We start from the raw sequence: 22,861 nt of genomic DNA, 5'->3' as shown, positions 1-22,861 counted from the left end.
AAAAAATCGGAACTTTTTGCAGAGGGATAGAATTTATACAATGACACTTATTTTATTTAATATACCAAAAACGACGGAAATAAATTAAATTACTATATTTATTTGTCAATTTACTGTTCTTTTATGGAACAAAATAACTCTCAATCATGTACACTTTGGACATCATTCCATAGCCTGCTTACGCACGATATATTAACATGTCAGGTACATATGTAACCTTAGGCTATCGCATGGTATGCCGTTATTACGTGCACGCACATATGCATTTGCATTTTATATGGATCTTGATATTTTACAAACCACTATTTTCACAGAGTTATTGTAATTGCATTTGTGAACCGATTTATCTGACAGAGCGTAACTCGCTCGACAACAAAAGTCGTAGCGACCAAGAGCTTGTGAACTACTGTTAGCACGTGATACGTACAGGTGAGGTCGGTAAACAAAACACATCAGTCTGCATTCCAGGCGCCTCATATACGACCTTCTTGAAGTCGTCTGATCGTATGTCAGTGTTTTCCTGTAAGTTAATTAATGTCTTTGTATCATAAGCTTTATTTCTGAAGTACGTGTGATTACACATTTCCAAGTCAAGTCTAGATATCGGGTGTTGACATATCACGTCACGCACGTGTACTATTGTTTACCCAGTGTTACTATAATTTACACTACGGTAATGGAATGCCCGATACGCAATACGGAAATGACGACACGAAAATACGACAAGAAAAACATGTGTATTACGAAGGGTGGAAACTCCTTAAAACACCCACCCTCTTTGTGTTAATATTGGACGGTTTCAATATCTGTTCAGTATGTACAATAAAGGACAGTGGTGTCCTTTAACATACTTTACATGCTTTTGTACAAGTGTATGCATTACAGGTGTGTGAAATATGCCCAAGTAGAATTTAGTTTCATTTGAGTAATGTCGTCCAACAGTGAAGGTGCTTTCCCAGCACAGTCCCTGTGCAGTACATTTTGAGCATCAGCATTCAGTATTGAAATGGATTAAATTCAAATTATGTGATTGATTTATTGAAGAAAGTGTTACAGTATAATTCTGGGATTAAATCTGTGAGTCAGAATGAAATGAAAGAATTAAACCAGACAATTAAAGTGAGAAGATTTCAACAACACCTCCAATATATTTTCATCAAAGTTATATCACAGCTATGTATCTGGGATCATACACGAATATCTCAAGGGATAATAAAAAAGAAAGTTTGTGCACATAAATTGTGGGAAAAACTAGATTTCAACTGCCCCCAACTCAAAGTGCTATTGCTCATTCAAAAGCTTACCTGTAGCTGTCCAATAAGTTACCTGTAGCTGTCCAAAGTTACCTGTAGCTGTCCAATAAGTTACCTGTAGCTGTCCAATAAGTTACCTGTAGCCGTCCAATTAGTTACCTGTAGCTGTCCAATAAGTTACCTGTAGCCGTCCAATTAGTTACCTGTAGCTGTCCAATAAGTTACCTGTAGCTGTCCAATAAGTTACCTGTAGCTGTCCAATAAGTTACCTGTAGCCGTCCAATAAGTTACCTGTAGCCGTCCAATAAGTTACCTGTAGTCGTCCAATTAGTTACCTGTAGCCGTCCAATTAGTTACCTGTAGCCATCCAATTAGTTACCTGTAGCTGTCCAATATGTTACCTGTAGCTGTCCAATAATTTACCTGTAGCTGTCCAATAAGTTACCTATAGCTGTCCAATTAGTTACCTGTAGCCGTCCAATTAGTTACCTGTAGCTGTCTAATAAGTTACCTGTAGCTGTCCAATAAGTTACCTGTAGCTGTCCAATAAGTTACCTGTAGCTGTCCAATAAGTGGATTCTTTTGTGTAGTTATTGGACGGCTACAGGTGATGCCTACGAATTCTGTTGGATATAGTATGCAAATAACGATGGATGACATCACAGCTGTGTTTTGATAACATTTATTTGTCTTACAAGGGTAAACCCCCCTGAATGGAATATCCCCACTCCAACAGCTCATTACAATCTCTTACACTTAAGTGATACCAATGACAGTGTTACACTGTTTGAGTTTACAGTACTTACATGGAGCCAATGACAGTGTTACACTGCCTGTGAGTTTACAGTACTTACATTTAACCAATGACAGTGTTACACTGCCTGTGAGTTTACAGTACTTACATGGAGCTAATGACAGTGTTACACTGCCTGTGAGTTTACAGTACTTACATAGAGCCAATGACAGTGTTACACTGCATGTGAGTTTACAGTACTTACATGGAGCCAATGACAGTGTTACGCTGTTTGAGTTTACAGTACTTACATGGAGCCAATGACAGTGTTACACTGTTTGAATTTACAGTACTTACATGGAGCCAATGACTGTTACTCTATTTAAGTTTACAGTACTTACATGGAGCCAATGACAGTGTTACACTGCCTGTTAGTTTACAGTACTTACATGGAGCCAATGACAATGTTACACTGCCTGTGAGTTTACAGTACTTACATGGAGCCAATGACAGTGTTACGCTGTTTGAGTTTACAGTACTGCATGTGTTCCTGTTCCAGACTGATCACACAGGTCAGCACCTGGTTTAGGGTCTTGAAGCAGGACTGAGTGTCCTCGATGTACGGCTGATGAATTGTTTCTGGTAAACCCATGTAAACTTCCTGTGAGGCGCACGCATCTGGTGACAAGAAAGGCGTTCTTTTACTTCATCTGTCACATCTCTAGAGTTAGACATTAATTGAATTTTCTTTATCAGGTGCTTTACTGAACAGACATTATTAGAAACAAGCTTGAAATTCAAATATACTTAACCATACCTGTGTAAACCTCAAACAGATAGGAATATTGGACTGTTGACTATGTTTGTAGACCCAAAGACAAGCTTGTTAAATACTGGGTATTCAATGTCATTAACAAAATATAAAGATTTCTGATTTTCCATTTTTTTTTAGATTAACTGATACTTTAGAATATATCACCATCTTGTGATTTTTGAATGTCAACGTTAACATGTCTTACAACAATGTATATGCAATAAGACACAGTACTCTGAGTTTGCCCAGTACAGAAGTTTGACCCCATATAACGTGCTCAATTCATTGGTCATGTACCAAAGTTTTACATTTTACCAGACATCAACAGCTACATATATAGCCTACTGAACAAGACGAAACATACAACAACATACAACATCACAAACGTTTACCTGATTGTCCTCCTGTGAGAGCTTGCAGTGATGGAAATAAAACAGTTCATGAAACTCTCATGTGTTAAAATAGTAATATTTGAAGTATTAAAAATGGTTTCTTATGTTATTCTATACAACGTAGTTTGTGAAGATCATTATGCAGGCTCTGTAAGATCATTATGCAGGCTCTGTAAGATCATGAAAATGTCTTGGACTTCAGTTCAAATTTCAGTTATTATAGATAGAACAATTCAATCAGGAATTGTTCAAAAATAACAAGAAATTTGATATTTGGGTAATTGCAATAAATGTTTGCATATATGTCCAATCAAATTCAGATACCACATAGGAAAATGCACCACAGTGTATAACATTATGAGAGAAAAGACATTTTGTTACTTGCAAAGTTTTGTAATGACACAGTACACTCCGAAATATTTCACTGTATCCAGTGTAGTTATTAAGATGATGAATACCTTGCATAGCCTCCAACTTCTCCATGTAGCTCAGATATAAGGAATGTATTCTCTCCACCTCTCTGTCGGAGTCAATGTTGACTTGTATGTCTGTGACGGACAGACCACCAGTGACAGGGGTACAGCCAGGCGAGGCTTGGTCTGGTACTTTACAGCTGTAAACATTAATATAGGTATAAACACTGATGACAGAGGTACAGACAGGGGAGGCTTGGTCTAGTACTTTACAGCTGTTAACATTAACATAGGAATAAACACTGGTGACAGGGGTACAGACAGGGGAGGCTTGGGCTGGTACTTTACAGCTGTAAACATTAACATAGGTATAAACACTGATGACAGAGGTACAGACAGGGGAGGCTTGGTCTGGTACTTTACAGCTGTAAACATTAACATAGGTATAAACACTGATGACAGAGGTACAGACAGGGGAGGCTTGGTCTAGTACTTTACAGCTGTAAACATTAACATAGGTATAAACACTGGTGACAGGGGTACAGACAGGGGTACAGACAGGGGAGGCTTGGTCTGGTACTTTACAGCTGTAAACATTAACATAGGTATAAACAATGGTGACAGGGGTACAGACAGGGGTACAGACAGGGGATGCTTGGTCTGGTACTTTACAGCTGTAAACATTAACATAGGTATAAACACTGGTGACAGGGGTACAGACAGGGGATGCTTGGTCCAGTACTTTACAGCTGTAAACATTAACACAGGTATGATGCTTGGTCTGGTACTTTACAGCTGTAAACATTAACATAGGTATAAACCCTGGTGACAGGGATACAGACAGGGGAGGCTTGGTCTGGTACTTTACATTCATGGCATTTAATTAATGTTGCAGATAACCAATACAGCACTTATCAACACATCTTTAAAAATAAACAGAGGTCAAATCAAGTGAAAAGATATAACATAAATATCCAGACTTCTGTAAAATTGTCCAGGACAAACAAATCAATAGCAATGCAGCTGATATTTCTTAGTCCCACTTTGTAGCAAACTGTATTCTGTATTCTGACTTACCACAGCCAGTGGCCATTGATGAAGGCAGCAGGGTGGAACACTTTTAACCGGTTCCGGTTTGTGTGACACACTTTCATAAGAATGTCCAGCCTACAAGTACAATTTATATGTATATCATTAACATTGTATGGAAACACAAATTTTTACCAATACATGACTGGCATGGGAATAAACATTTGACAAACACATTGCTTTAAATACCTGCATTAGCCTAGAAGTTAACTTCTTACTTTTGTATAACTGTAAGTGATGTCCATCAAAGTATAAATTGTACTCAGCAGCTGACAGCACAAAAATGCCATTAGAAGTACATGGGATGCCGGTCATTTACAGGTATACTTCCCAGTTTATCTGTTTGTATTTATGTAGCTAGAGAGGTTAGAGGTTTATCAGGATAAAGGATTTCCTTAGTATTCCACCTACCATTCTTTCTCCTCTACACAGTTAGTGGCCTGTATGTACAGAGCTCTCTGTGGCTGTACCACCTGGAACATCTACAACACACACACAGTTTATTACTTTCATTGTCTGTCACCTGACTCACTGCATCTCTTACTTATTGTCATCGGGTGTAGAGCCATCGCCGTACTTCTGATCTAGGTTTTGTAGGTTCCGTTATCCCTTGCTTGGATACCCAGGGGTATGCAGGGCGATTGAGGAACGGGAAACTAAAGGCAATATTCAATCGCAACAAGCTCAGGATAGGTTGGTTTCTTTATTGTATGTCTACCGGTTTCGCCCGAACATGTGGGCTTCTTCAGGACCCGAAGAAGCCCACATGTTCGGGCCAAACCGGTAGACATACAATAAAGAAACCAACCTATCCTGAGCTTGTTGCGATTGAATATTGTCTTACTTATTGTGTGATAAACAAGAGGCCCAGAGGGCCTGTATCTCTCACCTGGATATCTAAGCAATAATGGCAAAATATTCTCCTTAGAAGATCCAATGGAATAGGCCAGACCCTAAGGGCCAAACCTTGTAGCATATCTGGATTAGATTGTTCATGCCAAGCAAGTTTATGTATGGTTATGAGGTGGAAATCTCAACTGTTTCCAAGCTGTGACTAAGAAACTAGGTCCCTAGGGTTGTGGCCAGACCCCAGGGTCAAATATTATATTATGACAGCATTTATCTCTTTATGCCCAGCATTTGTATATAGTTTTGGGTTGGGGATCTCAACCGTTTCAAAGTTATGACCCAGGGGTTAAGTTTGCAAGGGTGGGGCAGATCCCGGGGTTAATTCTAATATCATGACAGCATTTGTCTCTTTATGCCCAACAATTGTATATATAGTTTTGGGGTGGGGATCACAACCGTTTCAAAGATATAAACCAGAAACTAAGTCCCTAGGGGTGGAGAAAGGGCCTATTTTTACACCATGCTTGTGTTTATCTCTTGATGCCCAGCGATGCTATATATGGTTATGGCATACCTGCTAAATGACCCGCCCGCAAAATTAACTTATCACCTGCGACCAATTGATGACCCGCGCGGGTCATACACATCTCTTGATTCCGTCCACATGACCCGGAATCACTCGCCTCCGTGCTCGTATTAGCTCTTTTGTGGAAGCCAGGCAAAAATTATTAGTATGTCTGCTATTACAATACTTTGTGGAAAAACGATTTTGAGTGTCTTCATAAAAAAATGTTGAGCTCTATAGATCATTCTTATTGTATACTACTTAAATTCTTTCGGTAGGTTTGGGTGCTCTTTATGACATCAACAGACATACAATGAACGATTTTCACGAAATGTGACGACAAGGTTATAAACGCAAAGTCGTTATTTAGTAGCTTAAATTCTGAGCACATTAATTACTTTCTCACCAGCAGATCATGATTATTTTAATTTACCAAAATCTGCATGATAATGCTTCCCGATATCTATCACGAGATTGCTTTAAAATTTGTTGCAGTCCTAAAAATTTGAGTGTACCAAGATATTATACCAATATCATAAATACCTGTACTGTATTTAACATTAAATGCATACTTTATTTATTTTTTTATGTTTCCAACCTGCAGGCAGTCAGATTCCCAATGTAGTACATAAAGATGAGAGAGAAAAATAGATATAGGAGCTTCTAAATGAGTCCATGCTCCCAGTATGCATCACTGATGAAAGATGCAAAGTTTTCTACAATTAACTCAAACTACCTGTATGTACAAGGATATAAGTATTTTGAAAAGAGAAAATGTAATAAAACAAAATGTGTGAAAAGATTTGTTTTATTTATTTAAAAAAAAAGGTTCTAAATCCTACAAGAAGACACAACATATGTTATGCTGTGACAGCGCGAAAATTCAATGATTATTTTTGATGTGATTTTATTTGTCGCGCGTTATCATAACCCCCATTGGGAGATTCAGGTGTTAGCAGGTATGTTATGGGGTGGGGATCTCAACTGTTTCAAAGATATAACACAGAAACTAAGTCCCTAGGGATGAGGAAAGACCTGAGGGCCTATTTTTACATCATGGTTGTGTTTATCTCTTGATGTCCAGCAATGCTATATATGTTTATGGGGTGGGGATCTCAACTGTTTCAAAGATATAACCCAGAAACTAAGTCCCTAGGGGTGAGGAAAGACCCCAGGGCCTATTTTTACATCATCCTTGTGTTTATCTCTTGATGCCCAGCAATGCGATATATGGTTATGGGTTGGGGATCTCAATTGTTTCAAAGATATAACCCAGAAACTAAGTCCCTAGGGGTGGGGAAAAACCCCAGGGCCAGGTGAGCTAAAAACTTGTAAAAGGACGTATAGTCCTTCACCATACATGCATACGTAGCAAACTATAGGTCAAAGGTCATTGTTCTTCACCTAAAGTTCATTTGAAGAAATATTTGAACAAACTTGATATCCCTTCACCTCAGCAAGCTACTATCATGACTCTAGACCTTATGGTTCTATAGGAGTTATTTAAAGGAAACAGGACAACAGACAAAAACCGGTCCTTGGGGTAAGTTAACCAGATGAGCTATATGAGGTACGGTAGTCTAGTGGTAGCTATATATAGGATGCCGAGCTCGTGACCGAAAGATTGTGAGTTCGAGTCACGTCATGGCACTGTGTTGTATCTTTGAGCAAAATACGCCGCTTGTTCCAGTCTACTCAGCTGTAAATGAGCACATGGTTGGGCAGTGCTAGAATTGTAGAATGCTAGCTGTGAGCAACGAAATGGCAGCACCGTCTGTATGCTCCCCAGGGAGTTGAAAAAGATATTGGCTGGTTGTAAAGGCCCTATAACCACGGATAATAATTTGTGAACCGCATTGAGACAACCTACGAACTAGGTTTTGATAAAGCGGTATATAAGAACCTCAAATTATTATTATTATATAATTCTGGACTATAAGGACCTCACACTCACATATTTCATTTTGAAGGACTCTTCTTGCAGCGTCTCCACAGCGAGAATATCCTCTATAGAGATGACACACAGGGGTGGATCATCCCGACTTTTCGAGTAAAAGAAGTGCTGATTTGTTAAACAGAAATAGCGTCGTTTGAAATTCTTCATTCCAAACTTCTTTCTTCCCTGGGCACGCTTGATAAGGAATCTGAAAACAAAGACAACAGTAAGATAGCTGTACAATATTGAATCACATATTTAAACAAAACTCATTTGAGTATAATAATGGATTTTACTCTCCACTTGAAGTACATGTCAAAGAGATTAGCATTTGATCATATTCCCTGCATAAAGATCATGTATTAAACAAGATAAATATTGGATCACATTCCCTGCCTACAGAAAATGGTACGATAAAAACATTGGATCACATTCCCTGCCTACAGAACATGGTACAAGATAAACATTGGAGATTATGCCCCCTGCCTACAGAACATGGTACGAGATAACCATTGGATCACGTTCCCTGCCTACAGAACATGGTACAAGATAAACATTGAATCATATTCCCTGCCCTCAGAACATGTAACAAGATAAACATTGGATCACATTCCCTGCCTACAGAACATGGTACGAAATAAACATTGGATCACATTCTCTGCCTACAGAACATGGTACGAGATAAACATTGGATCACGTTCCCTGCCTACATAACATGGTACAAGATAAACATTGGATCACATTCCCTGCCTACAGAACATGATACGAGATAAACATTGGATGATATTCCCTGCCTACAGAACATGGTACGACATAAACATTGGATCATATTCCCTGCCTACAGAACACGGTACAAGATAAACATTGGAGCATATTCCCCCTGCCTACAGAACATGGTACGAGATAAAGATTGGATCATATTCCCTGCCTACAGAACATGGTACAAGATAAACATTGAATCATATTCCCCGCCCTCAGAACATGTAACAAGATAAACATTGGATCACATTCCCTGCCTACAGAACATGATACGAGATAAACATTGGATGATATTCCCTGCCTACAGAACATGGTACGAGATAAACATTGGATCACATTCACTGCCTACAGAACATGGTACGAGATAAACATTGGATCATATTCCCTGCCTACAGAACATGGTACAAGATAAACATTGGAGCATATTCCCCCTGCCTACAGAACATGGTACGAGATAAAGATTGGATGATATTCCCTGCCTACAGAACATGGTACGAGATAAACATAGGATCACATTCCCTGCCTACAGAACATGGTACGAGATAAACATTGGATATTCCCTGCCTACAGAACATGTAACAAGATAAACATTGGATCACATTCCCTTCCTACAGAACATGGTACAAGATAAACATTGGATCACATTCCCTGCCTACAGAACATGGTACAAGATAAACATTGGAGCATATTCCCCCTGCCTACAGAACATGGTACGAGATAAACATTGGATCACATTCTCTGCCTAAAGAACATGGTACGAGGTAAACATTGGATCACATTCCCTGCCTACAGAGCATGGAACAAGATAAACATTGGATCACATTCCCTGCCTACAGAACATGGTACAAGATAAACATTGGATCACATTCCCTTCCTACAGTACTGAGTTGGTTACTTTAGAAGGGTGAACGTTTGACAGAAGTTTCCTGGTATATAGGATCTGTTTCTATATGAGAGATTAACACATACCCTTCCTTCAGTATGATGGGAACCTCTATGATGATACTTTTAGTGTTAGCGCGTGCGGCTGAAGATATCATATCCAGATACTGCAATAGAAAGGAAACTAGAAATTTGTTTTTGTGAACAATTTTTACACGTTATACAGTTCTGGATTAAGACATTCAGTTTAGTGTCAGTATGTAATTAGTTGGTTTTAGTTTTGTGTATGCTGTAATCCTTACCATTCTAATGCCATCGATATGTTCAGCATCATTGAAGGACTTGAATAATGGAACCATATACTCCTCTTTGAGACCAAACGATAACTGGAAGATAAAGTTATAATACACATGGTCAATTAGGTAACTCATACTTGTGTTACTGATGTAAAATAGCATTTCTATGAATTTTGGCAAAATTTTACTACTTAAAAGATTCAAAGAGTTATCATCTTAATAACAGCATCAAAGCCATCCTGTTTTCAAAACATAAAAAGTTTTAAAATTTTAAAATTTTACCGCAGGGCGGAACAATATACCATATAGTGTAACAGTTGTATATACTTTCTTACATTGAAATGACATGCTTTAACAAATGTAGAAGAAATTCTCCGGTCAAAAAGTGAAATACTGAAATGAACAAAGGGCAATAACTTTTGCAAAAATAGTTGAATCAAAATTCTATTCAGGGAGACACAACTTCATATCATGATTATAATGTATATCAAGTTTCAAAGAGATCCATTGAAAAATGTAGGAGGAGATTGCCGGACAAAAATCAAATGCCTGGCACTGAAATAAACAAAGGGCAATTACTTTTGGAAAAATTGTCGAATCAAAATTCTTTTCAAGGAAACACAACAATATATCATGATTATTAAGCCTACTAAGTTTCAAAGAAATCCGTCAAAAAATGTAGGAGGAGATTTCCGGACAAAAAAACTCAAATACTGAAATGAACAAAGGGCAATAACTTTTGGAAAATTTGTCGAATCAAAGTACTTTTAAGGGAGACACAACTTCATATCGTGATGATAATGTATACCAAGTTTTAAAGAGATCCGTTGAAAAATGTAGGAGGAGATTACCGGACAAAAATCAAATACTGAAATGAACAAAGGGCAATAACTTTTGGAAAATTTGTCGAATCAAAGTTCTTTTAAGGGAGACACAACTTCATATCATGATATATTGTATACCAAGTTTCAAAGAGATCGGTCGAACAATGTAGTAGGAGATTGCCGGACAAACAACAGTTTACGCCGGACGGACGGACGGACGGCAGGACGGACAACACCATACCATAATACTCCCATTAAATTTGACGGGTGTATAAAAAGAAGTCAAATTTTATAAAGTCCTATTCTCATTAAATTACAGTTTTAAAACTGCATGTTATTTTCTCAGAGAACTGTGCCTATATCACATTTGGTCTAAATTTAATTTTTATATAATATATTTGATCCCTTTCACCACTGTAGACCATAATGGACTCATCAATATCAATACATGGTAGAGTCAACTAAAGTGTGAAAGGGTTAAAAAGTTTATCACAACTCATGCCAATTTCAACTACCAGCTTATGCAGTATTTGATTACCTCTATAACAGAATGACATATATGACTTTTTATATCACAGATCTACAGGTAGCTTTGACTAGGTGTTATCTGTAACCTACTGATTAGGTATCTACAGGTAGTTTTAACTAGGTGATATCTGTAACCTACTGATTAGGTATCTACAGGTAGATCTGACTAGGTGATGTCTGTAACCTACTGATTAAGTTGAAGAAATTAAATCTGTTCCTTACCGACTTAGAACTGACCAGATTTCCCAGGCCCTGCAAGGCTTTGGACACAAGTGTTAGGGTTCGATTCACGCACATATCCTGAAACAAGATTCATTAATGCAAATATAAAAATATGTTTTGATTAGGTATATGCAGCTGATATGTATGTTAATAAATCACAATCTAGATGTACATTTATGATATTTACAATAATATTACATAAGTAGACAATGTATTCTGATGAACAGAACTTTTCTAAAGATTGATAAATATATACATAATACGTTGTAGCATGATTTAACTTCAGCTCAATAATATCAAAATCTATTTATTAATTTTCAATGGGGGAGACAAGTCATATTAATGTTAGTCAAATCTGAAACAAAATGCTATAATACATGAGATTCATATTGACCAAGTTTTCTTTGGATTGAAACATCAACTAATTTTGAGGCGATGTATATTATCAGCTTTACCACCGCACAAGAGCTATGTAACATTATGTAAAAACCTGTGTATCTGTCCTCAGGTCAAACAGGCGAGGTCCAAGGATGGCCGGAGCGAAAAACCGCAGGAAAATGAATCCACTGACCACCTGGTACCGTACTAGAGGGCTATCTGTAATAGTCAAAAAGAGTTCTCTGTAATGAGCAGTTGCCTACAGAAAAGTATGTTCCCTGGAGAGGCTTAAGACAGTTAGTCTCAATGAATTTACAGATCTCAAGAAACATATAGCTCAGGGCATTAGGAATTCTAATTAACAGGGACTTGTTTTTTATGTGGACCAATCAGTTTGCCTGTTTTTTTTCCAAATATTTATATTTAAATACTACAAACATGTAAAACCTGACAGAACTAGTACTGCAACGTTAATGCAGTCCTTGAAAGTCTTTCTGAAGGCTCACCAGAAAAAACATTAAATCACTAGGTCCATCCCTATTTCATAAACAAACCAGTTTGGAATGCAATAAACGGAAACAGTCGAAGTAAATGTCCAATGCATAAATATATATATATATAAACATTGTACCAAAATCATTTTATCCTTTCACAAATCAACGTGTATTGATCAATGTATTTGTGAATCAACAAATGGGCAGGTGCGTACAAATGGGTACGCAAATGGGCAGGTGCGTACAAAAGGTACAAATGAGCAGGTGCATACAAATGGAACAAATGGGCAGGTGCGTACAAATGGTACAAATGGGCAGGTGCGTACAAATGGTACAAATGGGCAGGTGCGTACAAATGGTACAAATGAGCAGGTGCATACAAATGGTACAAATGGGCAGGTGCGTACAAATGGTACAAATGGGCAGGTGCGTACAGATGGGCAGGTGTGTACAAATGGGCAGGTGCGTACAAATGACTGTGGTGTGTATTTGTGCACCAATAATAAGTATGAAGGAAACACAATCCTAGTGATCAGTAGTGATGGATCACCTTATTTAATTCAGTATGAAGAAAGTATTTGTGTGGTGTGTCGTAGGAGTGTAACAGTTTACCTGGGAAGTATTTGTCTGCTATGTCGTAGGAGTGTTACAGTTTACCTGGGAAATATTTGTCTGCTGTGTCGTAGGAGTGTAACAGTTTACCTGGTAAGTATTTGTCTGCTGTGTCGTAGGAGTGTTACAGTTTGCCTGGGAAGTATTTGTCTGCTGTGTCGTAGGAGTGTAACAGTTTACCTGGGAAGTATTTGTGTGCTGTGTCATAGGAGTGTAACAGTTTACCTGGGAAGTATTTGTCTGCTGTGGTGTAGGAGTGTAATAGTTTACCTTGGAAGTACTTGTGTGCTGTGGTGTTGGAGTGTAACAGTTTACCTGGGAAGTATTTGTGTGCTGTGGTGTAGGAGTGTAACAGTTTACCTGGGAAGTATTTGTGTGCTGTGTCCTAGGAGTGTAACAGCTTACCTGGAAAGTATTCCTGAGCTGCCTCTTTTAGAGCGAAGAACACTTCACATAAAATGGTGGGACACATCAAACCAGAGTGGACAATACTCTGGAAAACTTGTTCAACGTAACGTTTCAGATTTTTCTGGAAAAATGGAAACCTTGATTATCACCAGTGTGTGATTCCCATTACCACAAATCAATTGATGATCAGCTTCAGGAGTAACCTGTAATCGCTCAAACCTCACTTGTTTTTTTATATAAGTACACTGGTGACTGTCAGTAGATATTTCACACATTGCTGTAGTTTATTTTTGTTTTGGACTTAATTGGTCTGGTTACACAGAGCCTATCAAAAATGAAAACAAAATATAAACAAATTTCATTTTCCACTGATTTAAACTTCTTTCATAAAGACTTAGATTCAATTTGAAGGACCATGGATTAAATACAATGCCAAAGTTAATCTTATGTTAGGAAGACAAGGACTCTTTATATACCTTGGAGGTAATGTATGCATACATACACTAGATATACACATCTTATACAATTTATACATCATATACTGTACAGACACTCACACCCGATTTGCTCACTGTACTGTTTAGTTCTACCATCCCTAATATCACCTACTTACCATATTGTCAGACAGGTTCTCCCCGTCTTTAACGCGGGCAGGGTCAATTTCACAAGACAGATGTTCTGTACAAATCTGCAATAAAGACATCAATACTGTACAGGAAAATTGGCTGTAACTTTACCTCAACTCTAACAGACATATAACAGAAATATAACACTTTGATTTTCCTTAACTTTTTGAGAAATCACATGTATTGCTCATTGTAAATTTAAAAGGATGTTGAAAAATTAAAAAACGTAGCAGATAAAAACTTCAATAATAAATATTACTACAAATATGTTGTCATCCTTACCTCATCAACAGTTGCTTTGATAGCTTCGTGTAGACATGGCAACCCCACCAGTTTCATCAGCTCATCTATCACCTTGGTGATCAGAGTGTTACCACGGAAAACTGTATTAGGGTCCCTGTAAAATTATATACTTTTATCACCTTGGTGATCAGAGTGTTACCACGGAAAACTGTGTTAGGGTCCCTGTAATATTATATAGTTTTATCAACTTGGTGATCAGAGTGTTACCATGGAAAACTGTGTTAGGGTCCCTGTTATATTATATAGTTTTCTTTTATATTATATAGTTTTATCACCTTGGTGATCAGAGTGTAACCATGGAAAACTGGGTTAGGGTTCCTGTAATATTATATAGTTTTATCACCTTGGTGATCAGAGTGTTACCACGGAAAACTGTGTTAGGGTCCCTGTAATAGTATATAGCTTTATCACATGAGTCACACACTGAGATGCTTATAGGAAACAACACACTATTTACATTTATCTTATATGTTGTTTATCTACTGAACTTTCACTGCTTTTGTGGTTTTGACAGTGTTAAATACAAAACCAAATGGTCCCCAAAATGGCATTGTATATAATGTGTGTGTGGTAATTTAGGAAAGTGTTATTATAGGTACATGAACTAATCAGTGATTGCACTTGTACAATTGATGTACCCTCAGGTGTAAGCACATGGTAAGTACATTGATTACATTTACTGTATATAATGTGGATTCACATATGCTCAACCATTTCTTGTGCATGTATTTACCTTTCACAATATATCAAAATATTTTCTCACAAGTCAAGATGAGGGTTTAATATAACACTATATTTTGGAATGCTTACGATGTTAGTTTGATTTCTGCCCTTGCTAATGCCCGCACAAATGGGACTAATTTTTTATGGTGGAGAAATATCCTCATGATAGGTTGTGCAGCATCCTGTCTACTCTCGACTACATCACCAAGAATAGCAGCTGCACTCGACGACACAGGCTGGAAAGTCAAACATCACAGTTACTTAGTTTATACCAGCAAAATTAGGTTCAATAGTAGGACTTAGTTCATACGAAATAACCAGGGTTATACACTAGTATATATACATGTCTGAGGTCATACAACATATCAAGGGTCCTACAGTAGTACACACTAGGTAACCCCAAAATAGCCATGACTCCAAAATAGTATAGTCATTCTTCTTTTCTTGCTATTTAAAATATTTTTAGCTTGTTTGCCTAAAAATTACTTTTCTCTCTGATTTCTTTTTCACATTTGCTTCTATGTCTATGTCTACTGGAGGGGATGTTTTATTGAGGTAGGGGATACAACTTCAACACTGATGATGTAAATGTAATTAAGTCTTGGTCTTACCTCAGTATTCACAGACTGTAGGAGAAGCTCCCTGAGATCATTGTAATATTCGGATTTGAACACATGTTCTGAGGTATAGGAGATTTTGAGGCGAAGGGCTCCAAGGTCCTGGTTAGATTGTTTCCAGCCCTCTCGACTGCCAAGGCAGTACCTATAAACAAAATAGTCATTAACAGGGGTAATCATTTCTTAGCATATAGATTGTGATCCCCACAACAGGCTGATGATAATACCAAGTTTCATAAAAACCTGACGTGGTTTCTGAGTAGTATTCAAAAATATGATTGTTTACCGACGCTCATGGCAGACACCTATAGACAATAGACACTCACAGACAACACCTACAATAAATGAGAGAATCAGGTAACCTAAAACTAGAAAAGTTAGAGTCCTGAAACTTACCAGGCTTTGTGTGAGGTTCCTGAGGTGAGGTTTTGGAGAGGAATCTTTACCTCACCTAGAAATGAACCGGGAAACATTCCCCCCAGGACTTCACGCGACACCAGGGAGTCATCGTGCCAAAGGGACACACTGAAATAGGTAAAATATCAAATACATAAAATTATACAAGAAAACTACATATCTATAAACTCAAAGACTAAAAAAATGCCTATAATAAAACACTTGTGTTATGTACCCTATTAGGTGCTGTTATAATGAGTTAATGAAGGAAACTTTGATACATAGAAACAAGAGGTCAAATGGCCTTCTGCTTACCTACTGTAAACCAGGAAATTTTCGCAGCAGTTTAATTATTCGCCTTTTTCGTCTTCCATAATGAGAGTGAGTTTATCGTTACAGCAAACAGTAGTAAGTGATGTAATAAACATAGTAACCAAATGTGAAGGGCGATATAAACATTGGGCAAAAGTTTCCCTGTAATACAGTTTACCAAATTGGCTCAGTAAAACTCCGAATAGTATTCATAGTTTTATACAATTATTTATTACAAGGCTTGGGGAAACTGGTATTGAGGTTTCTGCCACTTACCTTATATAGGCCTTGAACGCATGCTCAATGTTATAATTGTTCCGGTCATGGTTTTGACCTCTGTTTTCTAGCTGTCGATACGGAAGTAGAGTAAGTATTAGATTAGGTAACCAGGTAGTGGACAATTGCACATCAATAAGTATGCTCTTTTTATCCCTGGTTCACTTATACCAGAGAGAATTTTTAACAATAAAATATATATCACTTTAATTAAAATATATATCACTTTAATTTGCAAATAGAAATATGTTACGTTTTCAAATAATTATATTGTCGACAATGACCTCTTGTCAAGTTTTTAGTACTGCTGATACCATACAGCATCCACACAACCAGAGCTCTGGTCTCCAGGGTGATATATGATGTCAATGAAACAGTGGGTCATATCTACACAACCAGATCTCTGGTCTCCTGGGTGATATATGATATCAATGAAACAGTGGGTCATATCTACACAACCAGAGCTCTGGTCTCCAGGGTGATAATGATGTCAATGAAACAGTGTGTCATCAAGTACAGAAAGATTGAAAACACGAAACAAAATTACCTCAATATAATTATATTACTACAAACTAGTAATCTGGAGTTAAAGTTGTCTATAATTGCTATGAAACCAATCAATATAAACAGGAAGTTGGAACATTATATATCAGTCTCTGGAATAATGGCCCATTTGATGCAACATACAAAATCTATAGTCAGCAAAGCAATAGATTTTACACTATGCATTATTTTTTATTATTTACTTACCAAAAAGAAAAAAGTTTCATCAAAATGAGGACAAATGGTCTTTTTCCGCACATTGGTCCGCTTGATTTCCTGTTTGTGTTTGGATTTGTAGTTTAAGGTCACGACCGCATATGGGTTACATGCTCCGTTGACAACAGTAAGGTCACCACATTCTACGACCCTGTAATGGAGAATGTTAAACTGTTGATATCCTCCTTACCACTGACACATGATCCTTTATATGCATTTAATTCAGAGATGACTTAATATTTCCTTTTCTTTCTATTTATAGAGTTAACAATATAAACAAATTTTATATGACCAAGTATTAAACAAAGCGTAGCTGCATCAAGTCATTTCGGTACATATATAACAACTATTTGTGCATACTCTTACAGTGTAGCCGAATCGACAATGATTTGTGGACAACTCCTACATATTTTAAACCTTTGTGTACATACGCTTCACTGGCCATTTGTCTGATGAAGCTTCATCAGACAAATGACCGATACATATAAACACTTTTTGGTTGTGCTACATGAATCTTTTCACAATCCATACTTACCAACCTGAAGAAAATGTTTAGAAACAATTAAAGAAACCCTATATATTGGAAGGACAGACTAACCTGATGGACAGCCCTTGAGTTGGTTCAGAATCTGTGCAAAGAAACTCATCAAATTTGATCTCTAAATGAACCTTGCCCTGAAAAAGACATAACAAAATGTGCACAATCCACATACTGTCCACAAAGCCTTGGTTCCTTAAAAAGAATTTGTCCTACCCCATATATCTACATATAGTAGAGTGAATTAATCAAAGGCGAGCTGTCATTAGGGGATAGACCCAATTAATCAAAGAGAGAACTATCATTAAGGTACCGTGTCTTATTATTACAGGTTGTACTATAATTAAGGGGTGGGCTATTACTTAGCAAATAAGTCTCTATTTAGGGAGGACAGCAGGTTATATTATTATAAGTCAGGGTTTTTGCCAGCTATTTTGGGAAAGGGCCCCTGAGCAGGAATTGGGAAAATACCATCAGCATTTGGCAAAAATTGGAAAATATCATTGATGTTTCCACACATACATGTTTGGGAAAATATCATAGTCTGGGGGAAAAACTAAAATGTGATTTGCAAAAAGTTTTCCTGTAGCTGTTTCTTACAGTAAAAATGTATAGCAATAAACTAACACATAAATTTTCAGTGTTTATGTTTATTCAGTTTCAAATTTTTGTTATTTATGTATTTTGAATGCTCCTTCATTGACGGTAATACTTTGAATACTGCACATATAATGACTGGAAATTTGTATTAACATGCTTTTTAATCCAATTGGGAAAATAAAGACTGAAATTGGGAAAATACAGGGTCATTTTTAATTGGGAATGGGTCCATGTACTGGACCCTATAAACACCTAGCAAAAACCCTGTAAGTAAATATTAGGAACCAGGCTATGAGTAGAGACTTATCACTATAGAAACTGGGCAAATATTCCGTGTAATATTATTATTAATCCTGGTCTAAGAACTGGTATAGACTGGGAAAACGATGTTATTGGAGTCTGGACCATTATCAGGAGAGGGATTAATTTGTTTTTACAGTCTCAGCTATCACTAGGTGACAGGTGAATATCAGAATCATTACTGTACATGAGGATTAGAATCTGGATTTATATTTACCAGAACTTCTGAGTCAGCATCAGCGGGGAAGAGAGGGAACCAGTGATCCTTCCCATGGTATTTGTACAGTTCTTGTCTTCGGAGTGAAACTTTTCCTAAAACCTGCAAAAACAACAGAGTTCTAAAAGGATGCAACGTTTTGGAGATGACTTCAATAAATCTCTTACTACCTCACGTATGTCCTTATTCATCATCTTGTGGTGCACATTTATTGAGCTTCCAATCCTCATTAATCGCTACCACTTATTTGTTTGCTCCCAATCCAAACAATATAGAAAGCTTACCTTGTTTACATGGAACTGAATCCTACCTTGTTAGACTTTTGACTGGCTTCGTAGATATAAAAAGACAGGTAACGAAATTTATGTGGAATCTCTCCCGAAAACTCCTCCCCATAAAATGGACTGAAAATATCAAATAGTTTATGTAAAAAAAAACAGAAACCAGACTAAGAGATTATAACAAATATAGAAGGTGTCTCAAGTTAAGACACTAGAAACCATACATGTACTTAAGTCATTAATGACTTTTTATAAATCTAGAAAGAATCTTGGCTAAAGTGGTTCTACAGCAGAAACAGGTTTCCAAATTACAGGAGTTTTACTAGGTTATTTAGAAATTTACTTTAAATCCAGAAAAAAAGGTTACAAATGTTCAGACTTCACAAGCTACATGTAGTACTAACAACTGTAATAGAACTTGATTTCAATATAAAAGGAAAATTGTTCGTAGTGACAGATTCTTACTTGAGGTCTTTTTCAACAATTTGTGTCCTGAAGATTTCCTCACGATCAAGTTTGATTGTACACAGTGTGTTGCGGCCAGCATTAATGGATACAGTGTGAGGAGGCAGGTTTTTAGCTTCACCTAGCAACACAGAAAATATGTCCTCTTACATTCTATATAATTTGTACAACATACATATTGATATAATATCTTTCAAGTAATACTCTATTACATGCTAAAAAAAGTTTGTGACCGTGGCAAAATATAAGGTTACACATTAATACTATGAAGTTTTCTTTATTATTCCTCCTTATATATTTAATTTTAAGATTTTGTTTGATATTACTACTTTTTACTCTAACAGCAGATGTCTAGATTTCTTCACCATTTATTTTCTTTTACAATGATCACTCGATGAATGTCCAACATCATTTCAGATAATGCCTCATTTTATTCAACTTGGTACCGTATCTGCACCAACTGCAATACATGTAATAGCAACTGCAATACATGTAATAGCACACATAGCAGACTTGTTGAGAACAGGTTGTGCTATGAAAATAATAATGTATTATTAAAAGCTAATATTAAAAAAGAGTTTAACTTAGCAAATAACAGCTAAATGAAATGTTACTCATATTAGACAGCCGATGGGAATTTGATGTGTGAACAGAAAATAACTTATACAATACAAGATAATGCAGGTGTCTGTATTCTATGATGGTAGGGGAAAACAGGATCATTGATGTGATCATATTAAGCAGACCTCAGACTGTCTCAGCGCTAAAACTGTTAACACCTAATATATTTTCTACAGTATAAAACCTGACAAAACAACCATTAGTAAACCAACATACATATATGGCTTCAAAAAGGAAATAACCTTAAATCTATATAACTACTGTATAATCACATCAACCCTCCTCCAGATGTTAATGTTATGACTGTGTTCAGCTGTTCCGTCTGTTGACAAATTGGAAAATGGATGAACTGTTTAGAATTTCGTGACGATTTGGCGATGGAAATTCTTACAAACGACTTCTTGACCAATCTTTATAGATAATGTATACCTGTCTATTTCAATTCTACATTCACGAAGTACTTACCGATTTTAACCCGGAGGCTCTCCTCCTCCCGTACTTCGCTAGCCATTACTCCATTTCCGCGCTTAGTCAATAAGAGAGGAAGTTCGGTTTGGTATGTAAAAAGGGAGCCAAAAATCTGGTACTAGGATTACGGAATCGGTCGCCCACATTACTCAAAACATTTGCCATATTCATTGTCATTAAATAATCATTCTCATTGCAAACTCTCTTAAAGAAAAATCTTTACAATGCTGCGAACGCAGTTTATAACTTTTCATTTTTTCTTTCTATCTAAATTCTAAATCCGGATCCGTCGTCAACAGGATCCGGGTTGGGTCAGGCGTGTATACGATCAGTGACAAGGAAACTAAACCTTGCCTTTGGTAGGTAACGAAACACGTTTTCTCAAACAATGTGTATTTAACAGACACGTATTTACCAAAACACACATAACACAGATAACTTTCGATGAACAGACCTAGGTAATGAAGAGTAATGTTATAATGTAGGCCAGGAAATACTTGATGGTTAGGCCTATATAGCAGGCCTTGTTGTCAGGCCGATTGAGCTATATTAGTATATAGCTGTAAAGCCCTATGATAGCTCTGTTGACCTATTCTCAAATGATTTTCTTTTTTAAGGAAAACGAAACAAAGTCGCTTTTAAAAGAATAGTATATCATTAGGTTGATAACAAGGTGTCATGTCGTTTCGGTAACAAGGCGAAAGTCGTTTCGGGACATTTTTTCGGGTCGTTTCGGGACATGTCAAAAGTCGTTTCGGAATTTTTCATCTTTTTTTTTTATCTTCTGTAGATATCCTTGTCTCTTTTCTTTAATCATATTTTAATGTCAACTAAATTTAGACAATCTATTGGATAAAAATTATTACAACTTTATTATCATAGCCTTCTCCCTTCATACATTTACCATTTCATGATTTTAATGACTCATGAATAAGTAGATATACACAACATAAAAACATCGTTCAAACAATATTGCTGGATTTGATTCACGTGTCTAAAATATAATCTACGTGTTCATTTTTTACCATTTTTTGCAGATTAAACGCTTGATATAAAAAGTTCTGGTATTAAACTTGTTTTAATATTTAATGAATTAAATGAAAATGTGTTTCTCTTTCTAAAACATCTACAAAAATGGTGGGTCAGTGTGCTTCTTTTTTTGTCCCATTATCATTCGTGTATTTTTTACCTTTTTCGGGGTCAAAAATCAAAAGTGCTTCAGTTACACTAAATATGTAAAATAAATATCAATAATGTATAATTTTCCTGTTTGTTGCCTATTATTTTTATTAGCTCACCTGGTCCGAAGGACCGAGGTGAGCTTATGCCATACCGCAGCGTCCGTCGTCCGTCATCCTGCGTCTGTCGTCTGTCGTCCGTCAACTTTACACTACTAGTCATGAACCACATAACGGATTTTAACAAAATTTGGTGTGGAGCATCCTTGGCTGAAGAAGAACCAATTTTGTATAAATCGTGGGTCTGGCCCCCCAGGGGCCTGAGGGGCGGGGCCAAATAGGGGAAATGTAGCAAATTCTTTAAAATCCTTCTTCTTCTGTAGGAATGGAAGGATTTGTTCCATATTTGGTCTGAAGCATCCTTGGGTGAAAGGGACCAATTTTGTATAAACCCGTGGATCTGGCTCCCCAGGTACCTGAGGGGCGGGGCCAAATAGGGGAAATATAGCAAATTATTCTTTAAAATCCTTCTTCTTCTGTAGGAATGAAAGGATTTGGTCCATATTTGGTGTGGAGCATCCTTGGGTAGTGGGGAACCAATTTTGTATAAACCGTGGATCTGGCCCCCCAGGGGCCTGAGGGGCGGGGCCCAATAGGGGTAACATAGCAAATTATTCTTTAAAATCCTTCTTCTTTTGTAGGAATGAAAGGATTTGGTCCATATTTGGTGTGGA

The 22,861-nt window shown here is 37.0% G+C and overlaps 2 protein-coding genes across 3 annotated transcripts in view; one reads left to right on the top strand and one right to left on the bottom strand.

The window, feature by feature from the left end:
• The window catches only part of LOC110442971 (ras GTPase-activating protein 3-like), a 23,177-nt gene extending 2,161 nt beyond the window's left edge, over positions 1-21,016 (bottom strand). The window contains exons 1-22 of the mRNA XM_021486878.1: positions 20,947-21,016; positions 19,861-19,981; positions 19,425-19,518; positions 19,115-19,216; positions 18,058-18,134; positions 17,451-17,610; positions 16,701-16,771; positions 16,113-16,241; positions 15,711-15,861; positions 15,187-15,335; positions 14,356-14,470; positions 14,061-14,135; positions 13,445-13,568; positions 12,046-12,152; positions 11,556-11,633; positions 9,988-10,071; positions 9,773-9,852; positions 8,063-8,252; positions 5,106-5,176; positions 4,683-4,772; positions 3,651-3,805; positions 2,484-2,664 (exon numbers count right to left, since the gene is read on the bottom strand). Of these exons, the coding sequence (XP_021342553.1) occupies positions 2,484-2,664; positions 3,651-3,805; positions 4,683-4,772; positions 5,106-5,176; positions 8,063-8,252; positions 9,773-9,852; positions 9,988-10,071; positions 11,556-11,633; positions 12,046-12,152; positions 13,445-13,568; positions 14,061-14,135; positions 14,356-14,470; positions 15,187-15,335; positions 15,711-15,861; positions 16,113-16,241; positions 16,701-16,771; positions 17,451-17,610; positions 18,058-18,134; positions 19,115-19,216; positions 19,425-19,518; positions 19,861-19,981; positions 20,947-20,992 (2,450 nt within the window). The 5' untranslated portion in view covers positions 20,993-21,016. The remainder of the gene's footprint in view (positions 1-2,483; positions 2,665-3,650; positions 3,806-4,682; positions 4,773-5,105; positions 5,177-8,062; positions 8,253-9,772; positions 9,853-9,987; positions 10,072-11,555; positions 11,634-12,045; positions 12,153-13,444; positions 13,569-14,060; positions 14,136-14,355; positions 14,471-15,186; positions 15,336-15,710; positions 15,862-16,112; positions 16,242-16,700; positions 16,772-17,450; positions 17,611-18,057; positions 18,135-19,114; positions 19,217-19,424; positions 19,519-19,860; positions 19,982-20,946) is intronic.
• Positions 21,017-21,239: 223 nt separating this feature from the next.
• The window catches only part of LOC110442960 (patatin-like phospholipase domain-containing protein 4), a 7,750-nt gene continuing 6,128 nt past the window's right edge, over positions 21,240-22,861 (top strand). The window contains exon 1 of one of the 2 annotated variants that reach the window (XM_021486858.1): positions 21,240-21,308. The gene's annotated coding sequence lies outside the window, so the exon portion shown is untranslated. The other variant, XM_021486868.1, reaches the window with a different exon arrangement.

This window comes from Mizuhopecten yessoensis, unplaced genomic scaffold (genome assembly GCF_002113885.1).
Source record: "Mizuhopecten yessoensis strain PY_sf001 unplaced genomic scaffold, ASM211388v2 scaffold1945, whole genome shotgun sequence".
Classification (NCBI taxonomy): Eukaryota; Metazoa; Mollusca; class Bivalvia; order Pectinida; family Pectinidae; genus Mizuhopecten; species Mizuhopecten yessoensis.
Note: the sequence above shows the minus strand (reverse complement) of the source record. Positions and strands in the feature narration are given on the sequence as shown.